General features: G+C 33.6%; 3 protein-coding genes across 5 annotated transcripts in view; all 3 read left to right on the top strand.

Annotated features, from left to right (window-relative positions):
- LOC126705671 (probable carboxylesterase 4, mitochondrial) overlaps nt 1–24,093 on the top strand; it is a 105,805-nt gene that overhangs the window by 79,127 nt on the left and 2,585 nt on the right. The window lies entirely within an intron of this gene.
- On the top strand, nt 8,752–11,950 carry LOC126705674 (probable carboxylesterase 3). The gene is made up of 3 exons (XM_050404794.1): nt 8,752–9,062; nt 10,265–10,521; nt 11,694–11,950. The coding sequence occupies exons 1-3, from the start codon at nt 8,752–8,754 to the stop codon at nt 11,948–11,950; spliced, it is 825 nt and encodes a 274-aa protein (XP_050260751.1).
- Nucleotides 17,803–18,979, top strand: LOC126705673 (probable carboxylesterase 5). Its single transcript, XM_050404793.1, has one exon. The coding sequence runs from the start codon at nt 17,916–17,918 to the stop codon at nt 18,828–18,830; it is 915 nt and encodes a 304-aa protein (XP_050260750.1). The 5' UTR covers nt 17,803–17,915; the 3' UTR covers nt 18,831–18,979.

The following is a 24,093-nucleotide window of genomic DNA, read 5'->3' as shown; positions in this document are numbered from 1 at the left end:
AGCGTTCTATTTAAGACATTACACAGTGTATAGAATAGCACAATGACAAAACAACACAGCACACCCTGTCAACCAACACAACAACGTAATCTCTAACACAATCAGTATATACAGCCATGCCTAGTTTTTATTAAACCATCCAGATTCACATAAATATTGTAACAAGTCCAATTCAAGAACAATGCTAAATTCAGTTTACCAAAAAATTTCACAAGTTGCCATATACCTTCATAAACACTATTACAGATAACATTATGCACATATATTTATATAGAAATAAATATATAAATAACTATGAATATATATATATATATATATGAATGTCTAAATAAATAAATATATATATTTATATGAATATCTAAATAAATATATATATATATATATATATATATTTATATATATAAATAGCGGATCTGGTACAGGGATGGGGAGTGGTGGGTTTGAGAAGACTCGTTAGAGTGGGACAGATGGGGTGTGGTAGGTTTGAGTGGGAAATTTCAGAGATGGGTTTGAGGAGTTCATCAGAGTGGGACAAATGGGGTGTGGTGGGTTTAAGTGGGAAATTTCAAGGATTGGTTTGAGGAGTTCGTCGGAGTGGGATAGATGGGGTGTTGGGATGCTCAAATCAGTGTGGATTAGTTGTGGTGGGTAGATTGGGTTTAGGCATTGCTTGACCTGGGCTTGCTTTGTCGGAGTTGGGTTTGAGCAAGATGGAGGGGATGAGGATGGACAAGGAGAGAAGAAAAACCAAGGAAGAAGAGAGAAAAGAAAGGAAGAAGAGGAAAATACTACTCACCGTCGCGTGGAAGGGACGAGGATGGCAATCTGACCGGCGAATGTGCTTGGGTTGTCTTCAAGTGGAGTTCCTTTTGAGCTCTCTCTCACTCTCTCTCTTCAAATGTGTGAGTCCAGAAATAGAATGAATGTAAAATAAATGTGTAAAAGGTTTTACGGGTCAGTTGGGGGTATTTTATAGTCAACTAAAAATGATTTTTAGTTTGACCTTATTTGCATGTGCACCCAAACACGCATGATAGTGTAAAATAATTTCCCAATCCTATTTACACCCGAAACAAACGCACCCTAAAATATTTTCTCTCCACTTTTTTTTTTTTCATCATTTCTATTTCATCTCCAACCAAACATACCCTAAATGAATAAATGGTGAGTTCTAGATTTTTGGTCTATTTCTTGTTGTAATATTGTGTACAAATGCTTGATCAAGCTTCTTACTAATAAAGCCAAATACGCATTCCTAATTTTATTAGTCCTAATCAAACTACCTCTATTCATGGGAGGATTATAGGTGAAACTATTTTCTTAACTTAAGAGATGGTAAAAAATTGTCATAGGAATTCTAGTTAGCCAAGCTGGTTTATGTTGGAGCATTTTAATATAATTTAATTAAAAGGAATTTATATGACAATATAAATGTAAATATATAAGAGTTAATATGAAAGATAAGGAGTTAGTGAAATATTTAATCCCATCTTGAAAATGAGAGAGACTCTTTTATTCATTTTAATTGGGTGATTAATGGGCTGATGTGTGTATTTTTTTAGATATTGGCTAGATATGTACGCAAGGGGAGGTGAAGGGAGGAGGCTATCTGTTTGGGCATTTTCATTCTTTAGAAACTTCTTATCTCATCCATTAATTGCGTAACTCCAACCTACCAGCATTATATCTAGCAATTAATCTTGTAACACCCACTACATTAGAATTATTACCCTAGTTAATCAGAATTAATCTAGGAGAGATTCTTGGTAAGGAAGGGTGTTCTTTTTTATGGAGTTTTGAGTTTGAATACTTTGTGGAGAAGTTGTTTTAGCCATACAACATTTGTTGGGCTGTTATATATTGGGAGAGACACGTGACGCGCCTCAGTTCAAATAGTGTTGTGTGTGTTTTAATCTCAAATAAATAATATTTGAAAGTATTATTTAGTTTCTCTTTGCGCTATTTCCGTTATTATTGTGTTTGCACCAATAGTTTACAATAAATGATCGTCTTAGAAAAAGATGATGCTTCTTAGAGTTTTGTGTTGAACTCTTTGGAAGCAATTGGCATCCCAGATTAATTAGTTTATGGATTAGGTTAAGGAGTCCAGCACTACACAGTCTACACCTAAGTTTTTCATTGCTTTAGATAGAGGGCTAGTGCGATATTTTTATAGAAAAGAGAATTCAATTTTTGTTCGTGTACGGTTGTGAATCTTGTGATTCCCTGGGCACATAGGGACAGTAGTTCTATATAATGCCGCCGTAAAAAATTCACTCGATTAGGAAACGCAGTGATATATCATAATGCTTAAGTAGTTGTAGGTACAAATAAAATCCTTACTATAAGTGGTTCTTTAGCGATGATTTTAAATCGTGGCTATTCCTCATGTGAAAGATCTTTTTGCAATCTATAGTACTCATCATAATCGTTGTTACAGATGATTGTTAAAATAAATTTTGTTATACCAACAATTCTGTTATGTGTCGTTAATAGACCTATTCTCATGTTCTTTTCAAGATAATTTTAGTTACGCATATAAATTAAAAATAATTGGTACAAACATTTTTGGATTTTTAACTATGATTTTTACATTTTTAAGGTTCGTGGTTTTAACCACAGCTAAAAATCACATTTGTTGTATCCTAGGCTATAAATTAGAGGGGATTCAATAATATTTGGATTGTATACAGCGATAAGAGATACTCTAAGCCCCCATTTTTTGATTATCAAAAAAAAAAAAGAGATACTCTAAGCCAATGTGTGTATAATATATAAGATATCTTTAAAAAGTATAATATATTAGTACATTGAATGTAGATTACATTAGGAATAGTAATCTTTTTTTTTTTTTTTGAGAAAGAGTTTCAACCTATGGCATTCGCTCCTGATGATAGCTCTTTATCATCAAACTAAGACACCAATCAGTTTTTGGTATAGGAAGGGATTGAACCCCAGATCTCTTATACAACCATCAGAGACTTTATCAGTTGAGTTAACTGGAATCCACAAATAGTAATTTTTATTATTGAGAATAGAAGACATTGTAATAGAATAACTATTACTATTCATAAGTTTGGTTGTTATATATGAAAAGCTTGTAAAAGAAGATGTGTAAGGAAATTTTATATTTTTAGAAATATATTAATTTTAAAACCTATTATATGCACTAAGGAATAGCTATTACATCATTTTTAAAGAGGAATAGTTATTCTTTAATTGAAAGAATACTTATTCCAATGTAATAATTAATCCTTGTAATAAAGATACAACCAAATGACCGAATTTCTATTACACATGAATAATTAATCCATTATTGGAGGTATTACAGCATACCAAACATAAAGAGTACTTCAAGGATGTACAGTTGTAATCCTAGAATTTTTGTATTAGTAATGCAGTGACAATCAGAGATGGAGCTACATTAGTTCCTAGAGAGGCCTTGCCCCCTAAATTTTTTTTTTTTTTTTTAAATGGTGTATATACTTGATCTTAACAACAAAAATTAATATTTTTTGATAGAAAATTATTGGACATGTAATAAGATAATAAACATAGCGTTTGTTTGATTGTAAAAGTCAAAGGCTTTATCATGGTTCATGTCTTTTAATATGTAAATAATTTTCCATATGTAATATAGTATCCGGTGGTTGTTCTTTCTTTAAAAACAGAGTTTTATTTTGGTCACCATTTTAGTTGCCGTGCCCTGGGCACAGATCTAGATGATCCTAAAATATACGTGTAAAACGTGCACCTATCTCATTAGTCATTTCCTCCTACTTATAATTGGCATTTCTAAAAATAATATTTATTAGTACTATGCTAATTTAGATTCGTTACAAATCACAGCACATTATATGAAAAGTCATTCATCAAAAAAAGAAAGAAAAAAAGAAAAGAAAAGAATATTATATGAAAAAGTCTAGGACAATAGAATTTTTAAAAGTTTTTGCCACAACTTTAACGTGACAGAGTGTGCTTGGTGAATAAAATATAGTAGATCCATGTGTAAGTGATACTTAACCACTCTCAACTTGTCATGTCAAAGTTGTAACAAAAAAATTGTGGAATAATTTGTAATCTTAAAATTATACCATTGTATTAAATTTCAGACCCAATAATTGCAATTTGCAAACTCATCTCTCATTCTCTTTCTCAAAAACTCACCCACCACATTTTTGTTACAATGAATTCAAGTAACAATGTGTTGGAGTATTTTAATATTAATTAATTAAAATGAATTTAAATGATAAAGTAAATGTAAAGATGTGGAAGTTAATATTGAAGATAAGGAGTTAGTGGAATGTTTAATCCCATATTGAAAATGAGAGGGACTCTTTTATTCTTTTTAATTGTGGTGATTAATGGGCTAATATATATTGATTCACATATTGGGCTAGATACGTACACAAGTTAGAGAAGGTCTGCACACCATCTTACCACTAAAAAACTTGTCAATCATAATTGACATTTCTAATAATATTATTATTATTATTATGCTAATTTAGATTTGTTACAAATCACAGCACATTATATGAAAAAGTCATTCATCAAAAAAAAAAAAATATATATATATATATATATTATATGAAAAAGTCTAGGACAACAAAATTTCTTAAAAGTTTTTGTCACAACTGTAACGTAACATAGTGTGATTGGTGAATAAAATATAATAGATCCATGTGTAAGTGATGCTTAACCACTCTTAATCTGCCATGTTAGAGTTGCAGTAAAAAAATTGTAGAATAATTTATGATCCTAAAACTAGCTATATCATTGTATTAAATTTCAGACCCAATAATTGCAATTTGCAAATTCATCTCTCATTCTCTCTCTCAAAAACTCACCCACCACATTTTTGTTACAATGGATTCAAGTAACAATGTGTTGGAGCATTTTAATATTAATTAATTAAAATGCATTTATATGATAACGTAAATATAAATATGTGGAAGTTAATATGGAAGATAAAGAGTTAGTGGAATGTTTAATCTCACATTGAAAAGGAGAGAGACTCTTTTATTCTTTTTAATTGTAGTGATTAATGGGCTAATATGTATTGATTCAGATATTGGGTTAGATACATGCACAACTTAGAGAAGGTCTGCACACCATCTCACCACTAAAACTCGTCAATCATAAACATCTGTGTGCAATTCTTAAAAAATGTGCTCGGTAAGGTGTAACACTTGCACAATTGAAATCCTTTTCCTAGTTGAACTAATATTTTAATTGTTTTTTCTTTTCTTGGTTATTTTTTTTTTCTTTTCTCAAGTAGAAGTAGGTTTATTATTCCTTTCCTAAAATAATTAGAAGAAATTTTATTCCTATAAATACTTTTTATAGAGAGGTTGATTATTGTTATACGTTTATTAATAAAAGTTCGTTAGAGATGTAGAACTTATTGTTATGCGTGTATTATTGTTTTCTTTATTATTTTGCCCACTAGCCTAGTTTTCTTGTAGAACCTAGGTTTCGTGGAAGAGTTGTAGTAATTGTGTGTTACAGATTTTGCATCTACACGCCTACGTTGCATGTTGGTATTAGAGTAAGGCTAGGTTCCTACAATAGCACAAAGAGGAGCATGTGGGGGAAGACTTGTTGCCATAAATGACGTGTATGCACGCGATGAGGTTGCACGCAATGCGCAATTAGAGGCGTTCTTTTTACGAACAGATGAGTGGTTTGATGCACTTTCAAAGCAGCTCACCGCCTTAGCTGTTGGAAATCGACCTCAAAATTCTCATCCAAATCCATGTTATGTGAAGGAGGAGGAGGATCTCGATATCTCGATATTGAGGAGGAGGACTGTGATATCGAAGAGGATGATAAATACACTGAAAGAGTTTGTGCAGTAAATTGGGATTCTCAACCAATTTATGATGACTATCCTAAAGATTATAGTCAAGGAGACAAGATTGGGCTTGATGAAAATAAAGTCATATACATAAAAGGTAAGCCCATAACTCACATCATCGATGAGACTTTAATCATTAAAGCACAAGAGGTTATTGATTTCTTTTATTACAATCATATGTTGGTACAATTGGTTTGTTCATCAATAGATGAATTCTCTATTGATGAGCGAATTTTTAATTTACTAAAGTTTGAACTTGAACACATTAAACATTATGATTTCATTGAGGTTGATGAGCTTCCCAACAAAAAATTTCTTGATAGTGTATTTAATATTAATTTGGAATGATTGATGGAAAATTTATTGATCCAACCTGGGAGGATTTTATTGAACAATAATTGATAGAAGTCAACAAGAGGCATGAATGAGTGATTTTAAGTAATCTTTGTGGAGGAGGCAATATGAAGTTTATGGAGGTGTGCATGGATTCCTTTTTTGTACTTATTTCTTGTATCCCAATATGGCAAAAGAGGTCAAGAATAAAAATTCGTATATCAAGATTTATTATGAGTGAGAAAAAATTGATAAGTAGCATATTGATTCGTCTTATCTTGCATAGAAGGGTAGGATGGAGAGGATTATTCAAGATTCCAATTGATCGTGGAAGATTGCCACAAAATTTGAGGATGAGTTTTCCCAAACCTCAAGAGAATGATGTAGATTGGTTAAAGGAGATTAAAATATTTTATATTGTTTTTTCTTTCCTAGTGGAATTAGGATTTATTTGTTTTTACTAGTTCAATTAAAATTCTTTTCTTAGTTGAACTAGGATTTTAATTGTTTTTTCTTTTCCTAGTTAAATTTTTTTTCCTTTCTCAAGTGGAAGTAGGTTTATTATTATTTTTTTTCCTAAAAAAAGTAGGAGGAATTCTATTCCTGTAAATACTCTTTATAGAGAGGTTGATTATTGTTATGAGTTTATTAATAAAAGTTTGTTAGGAATTTTTTCTTTAATATTTTGCCTACTAGCCTAGTTTTCTTATAAAACTTAGGTTTTGTGGAAGAGTTGTAGTAATTGTGTGTTACTGCTTCTACATGCCTACCCTGCATTACCTTGCCCCCTAAGATTAAAAAACAAAGGAGTGTATATATACATATATATATATATATATATATATTGTTGAGGAAAATGGAGTAAATAATTGATCTTAAGGACAATAATTAATATTTTTATTAGAAGATTATTGGACATGTAATAAGATAATAAACATAACTTTTGTTTGATTGTAAAAGTTAAAGGCTATGGTTCCTGTCTTTTGATACGTAAATAATTTTCTATGTGTAATTTAGTATCCGGTAGTTGCTTTTTCTTACAAAAGAGAGTTTTGGTTTGGTCACCATTTCAGTAGGCGTGCCCTGGGAATAGATCATCCTAAAATATACACAAAAGAGCATTCCCATTAAAGATGTTAAAAGCTAAAAATGCTAAATTTTAGCATCTTACTCCAAAAAAACACACTCTAACAAGGGTGTTATTGTTAAAAATTTTAGAAGTTGAGCTATAGTAGACTGCTATCTATAACAATTCACTGTAACTCAAATCTTATAAAAATAATATTTTTTTAATATGTTTTCAATTAAATATCTTTTCTCTCTCTCTCAGTATTCTCTCTTTTGTCTTCTTTCTCCGGACTTTCTTTTCTCTCACTTCTTTCTCATTTTCTTCACTCTTGCACTGGTTTCTCTCCTCTATCCTTTTTCTTTCTTTCTCATTGGTTCTTTCTGTTTCTTCCTCTCTCCAACCCTCTCGCCCTTGCCCTCTCTTGCTCGTCCCTCACTCTCTCATTGGTTTCCCATGGGTGCGAGTTACATTGCTTCGGCAGTCACTGTGGGTCAGTCACGATGGGTTTGGGTTGTGGGTCACAGTTTGATGGTGGATCGGATTTGGTGGTGGGTGAAATTTTGTGATGGCTTGATTTTGTGTTTGTAATGGTGGTTGTTTTTGTGATTTGGTGGCCGGGTTTTTGTTCAGTGATTAGTGATTTGGTGATTTGTAATGGATAGGTTTTGATGGTTGTTTTGTAATTGGTGATTTGTGATGGTTGGGTTTGGTAATTGCTTTGTGATTGGTTGTTTGATGGCTGAGTTTTGTGATTTAGGGGTTGTTTTGTAGTGGTGGTGGCTAGTGGTGGGTTGATTTTGGGTTGGGGTGTACGGTGGTGGCAGGTGGGTTGGTGAGTGATGGTGGCTGGTGGTGACTATGGGTTTGCTGGGTTGGGTTTGTTGTGGGTTGGGTTGCCTGGTGGTGACTGTGAGTTTGTTTTTGTTTGTGATTTTGGTGGTTAGGAGTTGGGTGCTGGTGGTGGCGACGACTATGACTGTGGGTGGTGGTGGCTGTGATTGTGGGTTGTGGGTTGTGGGGAGTGGAAGAGATGTGATTCACAATAATATAAATATATATATATATATATATATTTTTTTTAATGAAGTGGTAAAAAATATAAAACCTTTGATGTTGGATAAATTGTAAAATGAGTTGTTAAAATAGATAAAGTAGGTTTTTAAGATGCTAAATGCTAAATTTTTTGAGATCTTTAATGGGAATACTCTAAAACGTAAGCCTATCTCATTTTAGTCATTTCCTCTGCGTATAATTGACACATTTTCTCTATAAAAAAAAAATTGACACATTCATTAATATTACATTTTTACCATTTACATGCTTCTCTTCTCCTTAATATCCTCATGGTTGTTTGGTAATTTTACATTTACAATTATTATTATATTATTAGATGATGCCAAATTTGATACGATTTCAAACCCAATAAATTGCAGTTTGCAAACCCATGTCTCATTCTCTCTCTCAAAAACTAACCCACCACCTTCTTCTTGCAATGGATTCAAGCAACAATGAAACAACCCACGAATTCCCACTTTTCAAAGTCTACAAAGATGGTCGAATAAAAAGGTACTCAGACCGTTTTGCCAACGGAGGTCAGGACCTTGTACCAACCGGCCTAGACTCTAAAACCGGGGTCCAAACCAAAGCCGTCGTCGTTTCACCCAAATCAGGTGTATCAACTAGACTCTTCATCCCCAAAATCAATGGCCCAAATCAAAAGTTTCCTCTAGTTGTTCACTACCACGGTAGGGCCTTCTGTATTGGATCACCTTTCATGAAAGTCTTTCATAACTTTCTTGTTTCCAAAGAGCATTCACATAAGGGAATGCTACTTTATCCTATTTTACTATCTTAAAAAGTTACTTTATCAATTATACAATACCATTTTACAATACATCCAGCATCCCAATTTTTATTTTCCTATTCTATTCATTAAAATAATATATCTACACTATAAAATAATATAATCAAATCTCTGTCTCCACCCATCACACTTTTATCTTTTTCCTCACAGGCTCTCTCTTTCAACCACCCACCACCACCACCCCTGCCACAATAAACCCACAACCACCATAACCACACAAAAAAAAAAAAAAAAACCATTATATCACCACATTTGCCACAAAAAACCCACCACTACCACCGTGAAAAACCCATCACCACCACATTTGCCACGAGAAACCCACCACCACCTCCACCCACAAAACCCACAAAGCCATCGCGAAAAAACCAACCAAACACCATAGCCACAGCCACAAGAAACCGGCCCCCATGCCACCACCAAACTCAAAAACCAAACAACAACCAAGCCCATGCCGATCTCCACAAACCCAGACACAGGCCACCCTTTCCACGTTGATCTCCAAAAACCCAAACACAGGCCACAACAACCACAAAAAAACCCTATCGGAACCCACCTAAACCCACCTCGCCAATCTCCACCTCAATCGTGCTGCCACGCCGATCTCCACATCGCCATGCCACCACGCCGATCTCCACATCGCCATGCCACCACGCCGATCAACAAACCCACTACACCAATCAGACCCACGGCAGCAACCAGAGAGAGAAAGCAACCACGGTGGCAAGCAGATAGAGAAGAGGGAGAAATGAAAAGCACAGTTAGAGGGAGGTGCCGCCACGCTGATCTCCACTTCGCCATGCCACCACGCTGATCAAGAAACCCACTACGCTGATCAGACCCACAGCAGCAACCAGAGAGAGAAATCAACCACGACGGCTAGCAGATTGCACGGATAGAGAAGAGGGAGAAGAGAGGAGTGTTTGAGCCTGAGCTGAGCGTGAAAGACAGAGGAGAGAGAGTGAGTAATAAAAAAATGAAATTTAAGTTTATAATGGGTGAACAGTGACTTGTATAAGCAAAATGGTGCTGTAGCAATATTGTAAAAAAATTTACAATTAGCAGCTTGGATGCAGCCTGGTTTTTGTGCGAAAATGCTAAAATTTGCCAAGATATGGCATATGAAAGTCCTAGTGCAAATGCTCTTAGCCTCAGAAGCTAATGTGGTCGTTATTTCCGTTGATTATAGGCTAGCCCCAAAGCATGCTCTTCCAGGTGCATATGAAGATTCCTGGGCCGCAATGCAGTGGATTTCAGCCCACTCAAATGGGCAAGGACCTAAACCATGGTTGAACCAGTACGTGGATTTCAGGCGGATTTTTATGGCGGGCGAGAGTGCTGGGGCTAATATAGCCCATTATGTTGCAGTCCAAGCTAGTGTTAAAGGATTGGCTGGTCCTAGTGTTATTTAGTAGACATGGCAAAACGGGTGGGTCGAGTTCGGATTCAGGTCGGGTCAAACGGGTTATGGGTCAAACGGGTCATAGGTAAAAAACGGGTCATTTTAAGTAGGTTAAAAACAAATTCGGGTCAATCAGGTTGTGGGTCGGGTTGACTCGTATTTTTCACATGAAATTTTTTTTTTTTTTTTAATAAAGAAAACAACATGTATTTGCCATTTGAAAAGTTATGCAACAAATTACTTGATATAAAATGTATTATTTTGAATTCACCACTTATATTAAGAATGAACTCAGTTAAACTCATTAATTCTTATTCAATAATTTTAAAATTATATAAATCCTAACATTGCTATCTAAAACAAAATAATACAAAGATAAGTAAAACAAATACACAAATTTTATTTCTATACAATAACAACATTCCAAAATATAAAACAAAATTACAAATGACTTATTGGATAACCCATTTGATAAAGAATAAAAACATATAAGAAATTTACTATCTTCAAAATTAATTTTATAATCTATTATCAATTGTGGTTGGCACTCTATTTCAATTGAGATATACATTAAAGTTTGATTGCTTACTTATTTATACATGGTCTCTTTTATGAATATCATTTCATTGTTAAGCAATACACACACACTAGTAAATATCATAATTTATTTTGAAAAGCCATTTATTTTGGACATAAATTGTTAAAAAATAGGTCTAAGCATTCATAATTTATGCTAATTTGTTACTTTGGTTTCACTATTTTCACACTTGTGAACGTTTCTCACACATGTCTACAATTTTAAATCTATGTTTTTAACTCTACTGTAATTAGATTATCTTGGCATGTACTTTACTATTTGATATTTAAAAATTTTTATTCATTACAGAATGCTCAACCATTTATCTTTCAATTAATTTACATGCAGTTATGTAAATACATCAATTGTTTCCTTAAAGCGCACAACAAACAATTAAACCAATATTGTCTTAATTTTACTATTTTTTTTACCCCAAAATATTTTTTTTTTAATGGTCCGGGTCGGGTCAGGTTGACCTGCAAAAACACGGGTTAGGTCACGGGTCAACCCGTTTTTGCTCTGGGTCAAAAATCAGGTTCAAGTCGGGTATTTTTCAGGTCGGGTCAGAAAATTCTGACCCATTTTGCCATGTCTATGTTATTGAATCAATCTTATTGCACTCGTATTTTGGGGGTAAAGAGCCTGATAAAATGATTGATTATTTGTACCCGACTAGTGCTGGGTTCAAGGATCCGATACTGCACCCGGAAGTGGATCCGAATTTGTCAAAGATGGCTGGTAAGAAAATGCTGGTTTGCGTGGCGGAGAAGGATTGGCTGAGAAAGAGTGGTTGGAATGGTAGTGAAGGAGTTTTTGAGAGCAAGGAGAGGGGCATGGGTTTTTTCTATTGAATCCCAGTAGTGACAAGGTGGGGCCACTGATGAAAGCCATGGTTGATTTCATAAATCAGAACCAAAGTTAATGTTGTTGGTTTGTCATTTAATGAAGACTTTCGAATTGTTGTATATAATTGGACTCTGGTGGTGAGCTATGAATGTATTTGATATTATTATTTAGTAAAATAAAATATATGTGTTAGTTGAGTACTTTGAATTTGGCATCACCAATTAATTATTTGAGTACCTTGACTTTAGCAAAACGGTCTGGGTACATAGGTATAAATGAGGAATAACACATATAGCTGTCAGCAAAAAAAAAAAAAAACACGTATAGCGGTTTTCTATATTAAATTGTCGCACAATATTCATCTTATATTGGCAATTAGAAAAATATCGATGCATCATAATGCTTAAATAGTTGTAGCATTATGGCTGCTTTATGGCTGAAAATCCGGAATGGGCAAGGATTGGTTATGGCTGCTTTATCACAACAAATTCCATCACCTGCTTCGGTGGAGATGGTGGAGGTGTTAGCGGCTCGTCAGGCTCTGGTTTTTGCTAAGGAACTTGGGTTTGACAGGATGATCTTGGAGGGTGACTCTGAGATGGTTATTAAGGATGATCTTGCAGGATATTAAGTTGTTGTTTTCTAGTTTTTCTTTTATTTCAGTCAAGCATATTCATAGGGAAGGGAATTGTGTTGCCCACAAACTTGCTAGACGGGCTATTAGAGATCCTTTTCTGGTCTGGATGGAGTCTGTTCCTCCAGATATTCTTGATGTTTATCAACTTGATCTTTTAAGGATGCATTAATAAATCATTAACCCAAGGGGGTTGCTTCTCAAAAAAAAAAAAAAAAAAAAGTTGTAGCTACGAATAAAATTCATTACTATTGGTGGTTCTTTAGTGATGATTTATTGTTTGAAACGGAGCTTAGACCTTGAAGTTTTGAGTTTTGAATTTCAATCTTGAAGCACACTTAACATACTTTTAACTCTATTGCCTTCAATTGCGTATGCAAATATGAAATAGTATAAAAAAAATTTTGTTCATTTTTGTTGTATGCTAGACAATAAAGTTGAGGGGATGCAATGATACTAGGCTAGTATAGAGAGATGAGATAGACTCCAACCCACTGTATGTATAATAAATTAGTTGTCTTATATTAAAAAAAAAAAGTATAATTTATTGGACAAAATTTAGTTACGAAATTAGTTGTAGTCTAACTCTATAACCTTACTCAATAAAATAAACATTATTATATATTTTAAAAATCTAACCGCTGAATTGTATATTCTTTACGTTCTTAATACACATGTCAAATTTTATGTAAATTGAATATCATTCAGTATATGATTTATAAGCCTATATTTTATGTATAATTTTAAACTGCAAAACTTGCAATTTATTTTATTGAGTTAGCATATCTGATATAAAAAGAATATGTAATTTAATCGTGAATTTGTCAAAATTTACCTCTAATAAAAAAATATTAAATAAGGTTATAGTTTTAGGTTATTACTAATTTTGTGATTAAACTTTATATATATATATATATAGAGAGAGAGAGAGAGAGAGAGAGAGAGAGAGAGAGAGAGAGAGAGAGAGAGAGAGAGAGAGAGAGAGTAATTCTGGGGTTAGGTAACATGGTGACAATAGACTACAATCGATCGAGTGTCCCACTCCCATGGTCCCATGCCATGATGCCATCACTAACACTATGATGCCACTGCCCATGCCCACGCAAGAGAGACCCATCTCTTGCTACCTAGTAGACGTAAGACCCGTCCCTAACTCCCTATCGCATACGGCATACCCAAACTAGAGACCCATCTTGCCGCCGTCGTCGGTTGCTCGATCTGCCCAACCCAGCCCAGCTTCGTTGCTCCACTGCTCCAGCCTTCATAGTTCACAGGTATTTAATCTATCATTTCCTTCAAAACCTAATATAATATTTGTGAATCTCAAAATCTAACAATCTATGCTTGTGTTGTGGACTTGTGGTGTTTGTGTTTTTACTGATGAGTGATGAACTGATGTTGGTGATTCCGTGATTGTGAATTGAATCTATGACTCTGTGATTGTGTTTTTTTGGCTTTTTGGCTTTGTGACTCTCTGTGATTGTGTTTGTGACTTTCTCTCTTATATTATATTATATTATATTATATTATATATATATATATATATATAGAGAGAGAGAGAGAGAGAGAGTTTGTAGAGATTAGAGAATATAATAGTGTATAGCTTGTCTGGTTGTTCTTTGTTGACAAGTAGTTGGGCAACAATAGGGACAAGTGACAAAAAAAAAAAAAAAAAAAAAGTTAAGAAAAGTTTTTGTTAGTAGTGTTGAATAAATTTATAGTGTTGATAGTGGGATTGGGTTAGTGTCTGAAATATGGAGACAAGACAAAGACAAAGAGATAAATAAAGGCAAAGACCAACGATAAAATAAAAAAAAATCATATAATATAGAAAATTGTCACACAAATTTAAGAAAATAATAGTGATTCTTATTTTATTTGTAGATCATGAAAAAATCAACTACAATGTTTGATTTTTTCAAAAGAAAGTATTCAAATTCTTTAGAAGTCAATGTGGGATTGCCAACAACTAATGTTGCTATTCCAATCCCAGAAAATGTGGATGTTCCAATTCTAGAAAATATTCATTCCCCAATTCCGGAAAATGTCGATGTTCCAATCCCAAGAAATATTCATTCCCCAATTCCAGAAAATGCCGATATCCCAATTCCGGAAAACAACCATATCTCTCAAACACAATTTCAAAAAGTTGATCTTGATTCTTTGGATCATGATCCCGGAACACGCAAACAAATATGGGAATATCATGTTAATCAACGTGATGAAATTAGACGGACTTACATTAAAAATGGTCCGCACCAACCTCCTCTAGAGACATACAAAAAAAGTGGAAAGCACAATTGTAGCTTTCAAGCTTCTTGGTTTGAATATTATTCAACATGTCTTGAATATTCTCCTACGAAAGATGCAATTTATTGTCTACCCTGCTTTGTCTTTCATAATCCAAATGGGGTTGTGGGACAAAATACATTCACTGTTGGTGGATTTAGAAATTGGAAAAAAGTTGGGGACAAAAATTGTTATTTTCAAAGTCATATAGGAAAAGATCTTAACTCAGCTCATAGAGTTGCTGAGCAAATGTGTAAGGATTTGATGAACCAATGGCAGCATTTACAAAGGGTAGTTGATCATTTCACTACTGAACAAATTGCAAATAATCGATTGCAACTGAAAGCCTCAATTTTTATTGTTCGACATCTTGCCTTTCAAGCTATAGCTTTTAGAGGTCGAGATGAAAGTTTTAGTTCATCTAATCTTGAGAACTTTCTTGAATCATTGGGTATTGTGACTTTTTGGAATGAGAAGGTTGTTGAAATAATAGAAAAAAGCTCCCAAAAATGCAACCTACACATCACCTAGGATTCAAAAGGAAATTCTACATGTTTTCTCAGCCAAAGTGAAGAAGGCCATTCGGGAAGAAATTGGTAATGCAAAGTTTTGCATAATGGTTGATGAAGCTCGTGATGATTCCATGAAAGAGCGAATGGCTATGGTTTTTAGATACGTTGATGCAGAAGGCTTTGTGAAAGAACTTTTTTTGGGCTTATTCATGTTGTTGACACTATGGCTTTGACTCTAAAGACGGGGGGATATATTCTTTGTTATCTCAACATTGCTTAGATATATAAAATATTCGAGGGTAAGGATATGATGGAGCAAGCAACATGCGAGGTATGTGGAATGGATTATAAGCTTTGATTTTGAATGATTGCCCATATGTTTACTGCATCAATTGTTTTGCACATCGCTTACAATTGGCATTAGTAAAAGTATCAAAATAAGTTGTCCCCATTAGTGGGCTTTTTCTTAAATTGCTTTTGGTGATCAAAACTGTTAATGCTTCATGCAAGCGTAATGAGCAACTGAAAGTTGCCAATGCTAATGAAAAAGCACATTTGATTGATGTTGAAGAGCTTGGGACTGGAAGTGGACTTAATCAAATTGGCACTTTACAACGACCTGTAAAAACACGTTAGAGTTCACATTTTAGATTAGTTTCTAGCTTATTAAAGATGTTTACTTCAATTGTTGAAGTTTTACTAAATATAATTGATGATGCAAGTGATGGAGAACATCAAGCAAAAGCAAAGTCAGCTTATGATGGATTAACTTCATTTGAATTTGTCTTCATCTTGCATCTTGAGAAGGAAACTATGGAGATCACTGATAAACTTTGTCAAGCTTTGCAAAGCCAATCTCAAGACATTTTAAATGCCATGCATTTAGTTTCATCTACTAAAGCACTTATCCAAAAATTTAAAGATGATGGATCGAATGACTTACTCACCACTGTGATATCATTTTGTGAGAAGCATTGCCTAAATGTCCTAGACATGAATGCTTGTTATGTTGGGAGGCGAGGTTGAGCTCGTAATCAGCAAGATAACGTTACAATTGAGCATCATTATCGAGTAAATATTTTTTATGCTGCAATATATTCTCAACTACATGAATTAAATCATTAGTTTAATGAAGATGCAATGGAGTTACTTAGGCTTAGCTCAGCTTTAAAACGTCGAAAGGCATTAAAATCTTTTAGACATAGTGATCTTTGTTTGTTGGTAAAGAATTTATATCCACAAGATTTCACAGATTATAATAAACAAGTGTTGGAGAAGGAGCTTTATCATTTTGAGCATAATGTAGTCCAAGATCTTGAGTTCAAAAAATTGAAAAGTTTATCTAAGTTGTGTCAATGGTTAGTGAGAACTAGAAATTCAGAACACTACAAACTTGTTTATAGAATCGTAAGACTTGTACTTACTCTTTCAGTTTCTACTGTTACTACAGAGTGAGCATTTTTAGCTATGAAAGTTGTTAAAACTGACATTTGAAACAAAATGGAAAATAATTTTTTGACGGACTCTTTGATGTTATACATTGAAAAGGATATAGCTCTTACATTTAGTTTGGATTCAATCGTGGATGATTTTGAAGATTTGAAAGAGCGTCGAGTTCCCTTTTCATAGATGATTGTATTAAGAAACAATTGTATTTCGTGTCTTTTGTTTTTGTTGGTAGATGATTGTATCTTAATATATTAAGAAACAATATTTTTGAGTATTTGTCTTAGTTGATAGTTTATTAATACTATATGGATGCGTATTTGAATTTTTTTTTCCTTATCACCCCCCCCCCCCTCTGGGCGCCCCCAGCTTGAAATCCTAGGTTCGTCCTTGGTAAACGCATCGAGGCTTGGATCACTCATTACAAATTAAACATTTCCAATTTTTTTTTCTTCTTTTGTATGAAAATTTCCAATTTCATTTATCATTTATGAACAGGATTGTCATGCATTTATTAGTGTATATATATTCCATGCAAATAGTCACTGTCTACGTTTTATTGTGGATATTAATTTGTCCAAAAATTGTAAATATCACACAAGTAATACTGAATATATATAGTATTTTTTTTTTTTTTTTAGAAATGTAATTATGAATACAATGGATAGGAAATGTATATACTATTAATTGTCTAGCAAGAATTTTTTTCCTTGTTTATTTTCCATTTACTAAATAAGAAAATTTACTATTTTCTTCTTATCTTAGACAGAAGAAAAAATATTTTGTATCAAATGATAACATATCATCTATATCAAAACTTAATAAATGAGAAGCATGTGTATAAAAATAAACAACACTCACTAACACGTGTATCATAAATGTATACTTTTCTCTTACACATAATTATGAGTTCCGCTAGTTAATTTCATGCCTCATGCCCATTTATTGAATATTGATATCATATGAGAGAGAGAGAGAGAGAGAGAGAGAGAGAGAGAGAGAGAGAGAGAGAGAGAGTTAGTTTTTTGTCGTATAAACCAAGGAAGACAGTCATTTCTAACATAATTTCCATCGAAACTGATCACAACAATGGATTCAACAAACACAAACGAAGTAGCCCATGACTTTCCTCCCTTCATCCGTGTCTACAAAGACGGCCGTGTCGAGAGGCTCCTCGGCACAGAAACCATTCCACCCACCACAGATCCCATAACTGGAGTCCAATCCAAAGACATCATAATCTCACAAGAACCTGGTGTATCTGCTCGAATCTACCTCCCCAAAATCACTACCAACTCGACCCAAAAGCTTCCTCTCCTTATTTACATCCATGGTGGTGCTTTTTGCATCGAATCCCCATTCTCTCCTCACTACCACAACCACCTTAACCTCCTTGTTTCTCAAGCAAACGTTGTGGCTGTGTCCATCCATTACAGAAGGGCCCCAGAACATCCTCTTCCAATTGCGTACGATGACACTTGGGAAGCCATGCAATGGGCTTTTTCACACAAAAATTCTGGTGGGCCTGAAGCTTGGCTCAATGAACATGCAGATTTTGATCGAGTTTTCTTAGCTGGGGACAGTGCTGGTGCTACTATTGCTCACAACATGGTGAGGAGAGTTGGGGTTGATGGTCTTGAAGGGGTTAAGATTGTTGGGATTATCTTGGTCCACCCTTATTTTGGGAATAATGAGCCTAGCAAATTTTTAGACTTTATTTTTCCAACAAGTACTGGGCCTGATGATCATAGAATATACCCAGCTGGGGATTCAGAATTGTCAAGATTGGGGTGCACTAAGGTCCTGGTTTTTGTTGCTGAAAAGGATGGGTTGAATGATAGGGGTAAGAGTTACCATGAGGTCCTGAAGAAAAGTGGGTGGGATGGGACTGTAGAGATTGTGGAGACCGAAGGTGAAGACCATGTTTTTCATTTGTTTAATCCAAATTGTGACAAGGCTGATGACCTTGTCAAACGTATGGCCTCTTTCATCAAGGACAATTAGACCCACTTGCTGTCTTGTTTGTGTGTTTGTGTTTGTGTTTGTGTTTTTCTTTTCTTTTTTTTTTCTTTTTTGGTTGAGTACTGTCTCAAACTTGTAGTGTAATAAGTATTCTCCTCTAATAAATAAAATTCTTAAAGTTTTGTCTTATAGTTACATAGATAATGCTGCCTAATTGAATTTCCACGCTATTATATTTCAATAATGAATTTTTTTTGCGTTATAATATTAGCAGATTATGAGATTTACCTAATGATTTAAGTTAGAGTGTGTTTGGAAAGTGATGAAATTAGAGTTTTTAGCTTATTTTTGCAATTATTCATGTGTCTAAATGCCTTTTTTGGTTCTATTTACGAGTCTCACTGTATTATTCAACTAATTTTTACATTTTTTTTATTTTTTATTTTTTATTTTTACAGTACTTTCAGCAAAAAGTTTTTAATTTCAGTTAAATAAGCTGTTCCCAAAACGATCGACCCTTAATGTCATTTAGGCATGCATAGTGTCTATATATGTTCTTAGTGTCTATTTGGAACAGTTCATTTAGCTGAAACTAAAAACTTTTTGTTGAAAGTGTAGAAAAAATGTTAAAAAATAAGCTGAATAGTATAGTGAGACTCATAAATAATATCAAAAAGTATAGTGAGACTCATAAATAGTATCAAAAAGTGTAGTGGAACTCATGAATAGTAGCAAAAATAAGCTTGAAAGCTCAAATTTGTGCTAAAACACAAGAACTTGTTCAGATCCCCAATTAAAAATTACGGTTAGATTACTTTTACTTTAACTTAGACTAAGTGCGGAACAAGAATAAATAAGCGCAATGAATCGATAACACTACCCTAAGCCATATTCATCCATCATCGACAATATAATGAAAGCTTAAAAAGTAGGGAAGAGAGATGCAAACACAAGATAACACCGAGATGTGTTATCAAAGAGGAAACCGAAGAACTCGGCGAAAAACCTCTCTGTAACCCTCCAAGTCGAAATTGATCCACTAGAGAATAAAGTTGAAGTACACGATTAACAAAAGACCTTCCAAGCCTAGTCTACCCCATGTACTTGAACCCTCCAAGCTCTTGCTACCAACTGACTTTTCGAAGCCTTATCTTCTCTAACTTTCTAGATCTCGCAATTCTGCCCGATTGCATCTGCCAATAAATGGCTCATTCCAATGCTTCCCAGTAGCAACAAAATCTCACTTTACACTCAGGATGGGTGTGGTAAGTATTTGGGCTAGCAACCTCTCAAGAATATAGAAATGGAGACGTAAGAGTTGAGGAAAACCACAAGGAAATATGTAGATGATTGTGGGTATGACAATCTCTAACCCTCAAGTGTATTTTCTAAATTTTTCTCTCTAAAAAGCACTCCTTATAATTTGTGGGTAATGAGAGTATATATAGCAAAACATAACTTTTTGCCAAACAGAATGTTTTGCGGGTCCTTCGCGGGTTGGCCTTACCTGTGAGACACTCACGAAAAGTATAGCCTGGCGTAACTCTTCATCTTCCAATCATGTGCTCTACACGTGGCTCTTTTAATGGGTAAGCTTCTTGTAAGACAGTCGCAAAATCCACTTGTACATCATTTGAAGCTTGAGTCTTCACCGATCTTTCACACTCATCCCTTACAATTAATCCCACATATATACAAGGAAAATGATTGAAGAAATTACAATCAAATTTAGCATGGAATTAAAACCAACACAACATAGTTGGAAATCACAACTTTACAAAGCTGAACAAGATAATCGGCTTATACAGCTCCTCAACAAGATAATTAGTCCTTGGCAAACAGCATTTATACTCAGACACTTAGATCCAAATTCGTAGATATCTGCTTAATTCCCTAAAGAGGTTTTCTATGTAATGAAACAAAGAAGGGTATGTTAGGTAGGTTGGGTTGTTACGAACTTAAACAATAAGTCTTTTCAATCTCAACTTATTATCTATCATAACATATCACCTTAATATGTTCTAAACAAATAATATTATTTCAATCAATCACGACTTATCACCTAAGGATATTATGAAAAACTTATGTCCCAAACATTTAGGGACAGAACTATGGTTGGATGTGTTTTTTTTTTTTTTTTTTAATACTAGTATGTGTGTGTGTATATATATATATATATATATAGCAATTTGGTTCAATAAAATTGCACTTAACTCCCCCTTAACAATATCATTGATTTTTTTAAAGGTTATAACAAAAATTATTGATCTAAAATCTAAAATAAATTTAACAAGCCCAACAACAAAATTTATCAATAGCAAAGTTAAGCCCAAATAACAACCCAAAAAAAACCCATGCACAAAAAAGAAAAAAGAAAAAAATCTAAGCAGATTCTAATTAGGACTCTAGGAACATGGTTTTAAAAACCGGTACGGACATAAAATTGGAAAAGATACTGTTTATCGGTTTTCTAGTCCGACCATGGTCAAATCGGTGGTCATGCCAATGATGTCATAATTAATATAATTAAAATATTAAAATAATTTTTATGTAAATTTTGATTTTTCATAACTTATATTATGAAAATATATAAAATATAAAGATAATTTTGTTAGAATATTTTTTTTTTAGTTAGTAATTATTTGACAAAGTATAATTTGCTAAGTTTGTTATTTTTTTTATAAATAACAATTTAATAGTTTAACTTTAACTCTCTTTTTTTAAAACTAAAAACCAAATGTCACGATGACAAGAAAAGTCATTGACTTCCCAACCCAACTTCCCCACTTCCCAACCACACACGTTTATATCGGTTTACTTCTATTTTTCTTGCCCCTAAAAGTTAGCACCACATGTTACCACTTACTACCATTATATCAGTCAGTACTTTTAAGTTTTAAGACTTATTATATTCAAAGTTTCAACCTTTCAAAATTCAAAATCTTTTCATTTTTCTTTCCCCTCATGGCACAAGACACAATGATTCTCTCACAGACTCTTTCTCTCCAATCTTTCTCAAGACAAGTTCTTCTTCAACATCTAATTTTAGTGGCTCAAAGCATAGATTTCTCATACATTTCATCAACATAAGTATCTTTTTCATTTTATTTTCACTAACAAATCTAAGATTTTCCCCAATATCATTTTAGTGTAGATTTAAGAAGTTTCGCAAGTTTGGTTCTAGTTTTTTTTCCCCCTTTAGTTACCAGAATCGGTTTAACCACATTGATTCCTAGTTTTTCCAGTTGAACCTGCATTTTCTAGTTTTTCTTGGTTTTTCTTCAATTTTCGGTTTTTGATGATATCCGAACTAGATTAAGGTTCGGTTCTCGGTTGAACCTGCTAGTCCGGTTCAGTTTTGAAAACCATGTCTAGGAGAACACCCACACTATTACACATAACATGCAAGACACCAAAATAAATATTAAAAAAAAAAAAGAAAAAAAAAAAAAGAGAAAGAAAACCGGCTAAAGAGAAGGAGTGACAGACAGACTGAGTGAGATATGGGAGGGGCACCTTCAATGTAGCACTAGCACTGTGGCTAGGGGTGTTCACCACACCATAAAAACTACACCAGAACTACCCACAAAATGACATAATCACATCGCACCACATGGTGTAGTGCAGTTTGCGATTTTATAATAAGAAACCGCATCGCACCGCACCTTCTCTATATATTAATATATTTATTTTTTTAATATTAAAAATATTATTAATAGTTTAATAACCCTATTTTTTAACAAAAAAAAAATTAGTTTAATAAATCTAGCAAGTGTTGATTAGGAAAGCTAGCCCAAAATAAAGAAAAATTAGCTCAATAGTTTAAAACTTAGCCAAAAATAAAGGGAAAATTCAGTTTTGGGTTGGGCAGGAAAAGTCCAAAATTTGAAAAATATACCAGCTTCAAACCATTCAAACCGCATCTTATATACCACACCGCACATGTGACTTCAAAAATGAGGTGCGGTGTGGTTATGGTTTTAGCTAAATTCTGAGCCGTACCACACTGCACTGCATCGCACATGTGATCGCAAAAATAAGGTGCAGTGTGGTTATGGTTTTGGCTAAACCGCACCGCAAAGTGCAGTACTAAAAATGGTCAAAAACCATACTGCACCGTAACACGAACACCCTTAACTATAGCAATATTTGAATTTCTAGAGTAAAAAATTGCTAAACTTTTGTTGGTTGATTTCATAATCTAAGTTGTGATTTATAATTTGAACTAAATACAAATATCAAAGAAAAAAAAAGAAAGAGAGGCAGAGAACTCTATAATATTTGAACTCACAGAAGTAGAGAGAGAGAGAGAGAGAGAGAGAGAGAGAGAGAGGCAATGGGATAGAAGATGCTCCATCTTTCTCTCTTTAATAAAGTTATATATATATATATATATATATATATATATATATTAGTAAAACCCTCTCTAAAAATAGCTGGGGTATATTTATGTATTGTACTTGTCTCTTAGTGCCTGTCTGTAAGTGTATTTAAAAAAAAATTAAATTAAATCAAAGTTGAGATAACTTTGAAATTAATTGGTTTGTTGTTTGAGATTTAATAAAGTTAGTTGTTTGTAGTGTTGGGTTGTGTGCATGGTACTTAAATAATTTGTAGGTTACTGAACATATTTGTAGATTAATTTTTTGTGCATTTTTTTTTTTCTGCCCCCTAACCTTAAGTCCTAGTTTCGTCCATGCAAACATTGCTTAAAGTTAAATGAGGAAAAATCATTTACACATTAGACTAGAGTAGAGTTTTCTCAACAATGTAATGATATGCCATGGGTTTTCAACTTTTCATAGAAGTGGATCATTAAACATTGTGTTTCAACTCCAACCTTTTCAGTGCTTGTAAATGTAGAACCATTCCTCTTCAAGTAGATTAGAAATCTAGAAAACACATCAAATTGCAAGACGAAGAGAAATGGGGATATTGGATATCCTTCTGATAAGAGAAACATTGTATGTAGACAACAAAAACTGTCCTTTACGTCAGTGATTGGATCAGCAGAGCATATAATTTTACCATGCCCAAATTTATGTGGTCTTTCCATCTTGCATGAAATGGAAAAAGAGGGAAGAAAACGTAAATAAATTTTAAAAAATTGTACAAAATATTTGTTATTTGAATTATCTACAAAAAAATTGTCATCCACTTCTTGTCTTCTTCCTCTCTTTTTCATCTTCAACCTTTTAACTTTCCTGAGTTTCCTCATTTTTTAATAAGGGAATTTAATAATGTAACATTATTACCCTTTTCATGCTACTCTCTTTTATTAATATCCTGGTTGTTTGGTGATTTT

This window comes from Quercus robur, chromosome 11, assembly GCF_932294415.1.
Source record: "Quercus robur chromosome 11, dhQueRobu3.1, whole genome shotgun sequence".
Lineage (NCBI taxonomy): Eukaryota > Viridiplantae > Streptophyta > Magnoliopsida > Fagales > Fagaceae > Quercus > Quercus robur.
This window is presented reverse-complemented; position numbering and strand designations above follow the sequence as displayed.

What these genes read in the sequence shown, in the direction of transcription:
- LOC126705673 (XM_050404793.1), top strand. Translation starts at nt 17,916, where the DNA reads ATGGATTCAACAAACACAAACGAAGTAGCCCATGACTTTCCTCCCTTC.
- LOC126705674 (XM_050404794.1), top strand. Translation starts at nt 8,752, where the DNA reads ATGGATTCAAGCAACAATGAAACAACCCACGAATTCCCACTTTTCAAA. An exon ending in TTTCATAACTTTCTTGTTTC is followed by an intron (nt 9,063 to 10,264) that starts CAAAGAGCATTC and finishes AGTGCAAATGCT; the next exon opens with CTTAGCCTCAGAAGCTAATG. An exon ending in TAAAGGATTGGCTGGTCCTA is followed by an intron (nt 10,522 to 11,693) that starts GTGTTATTTAGT and finishes TTTGCCATGTCT; the next exon opens with ATGTTATTGAATCAATCTTA.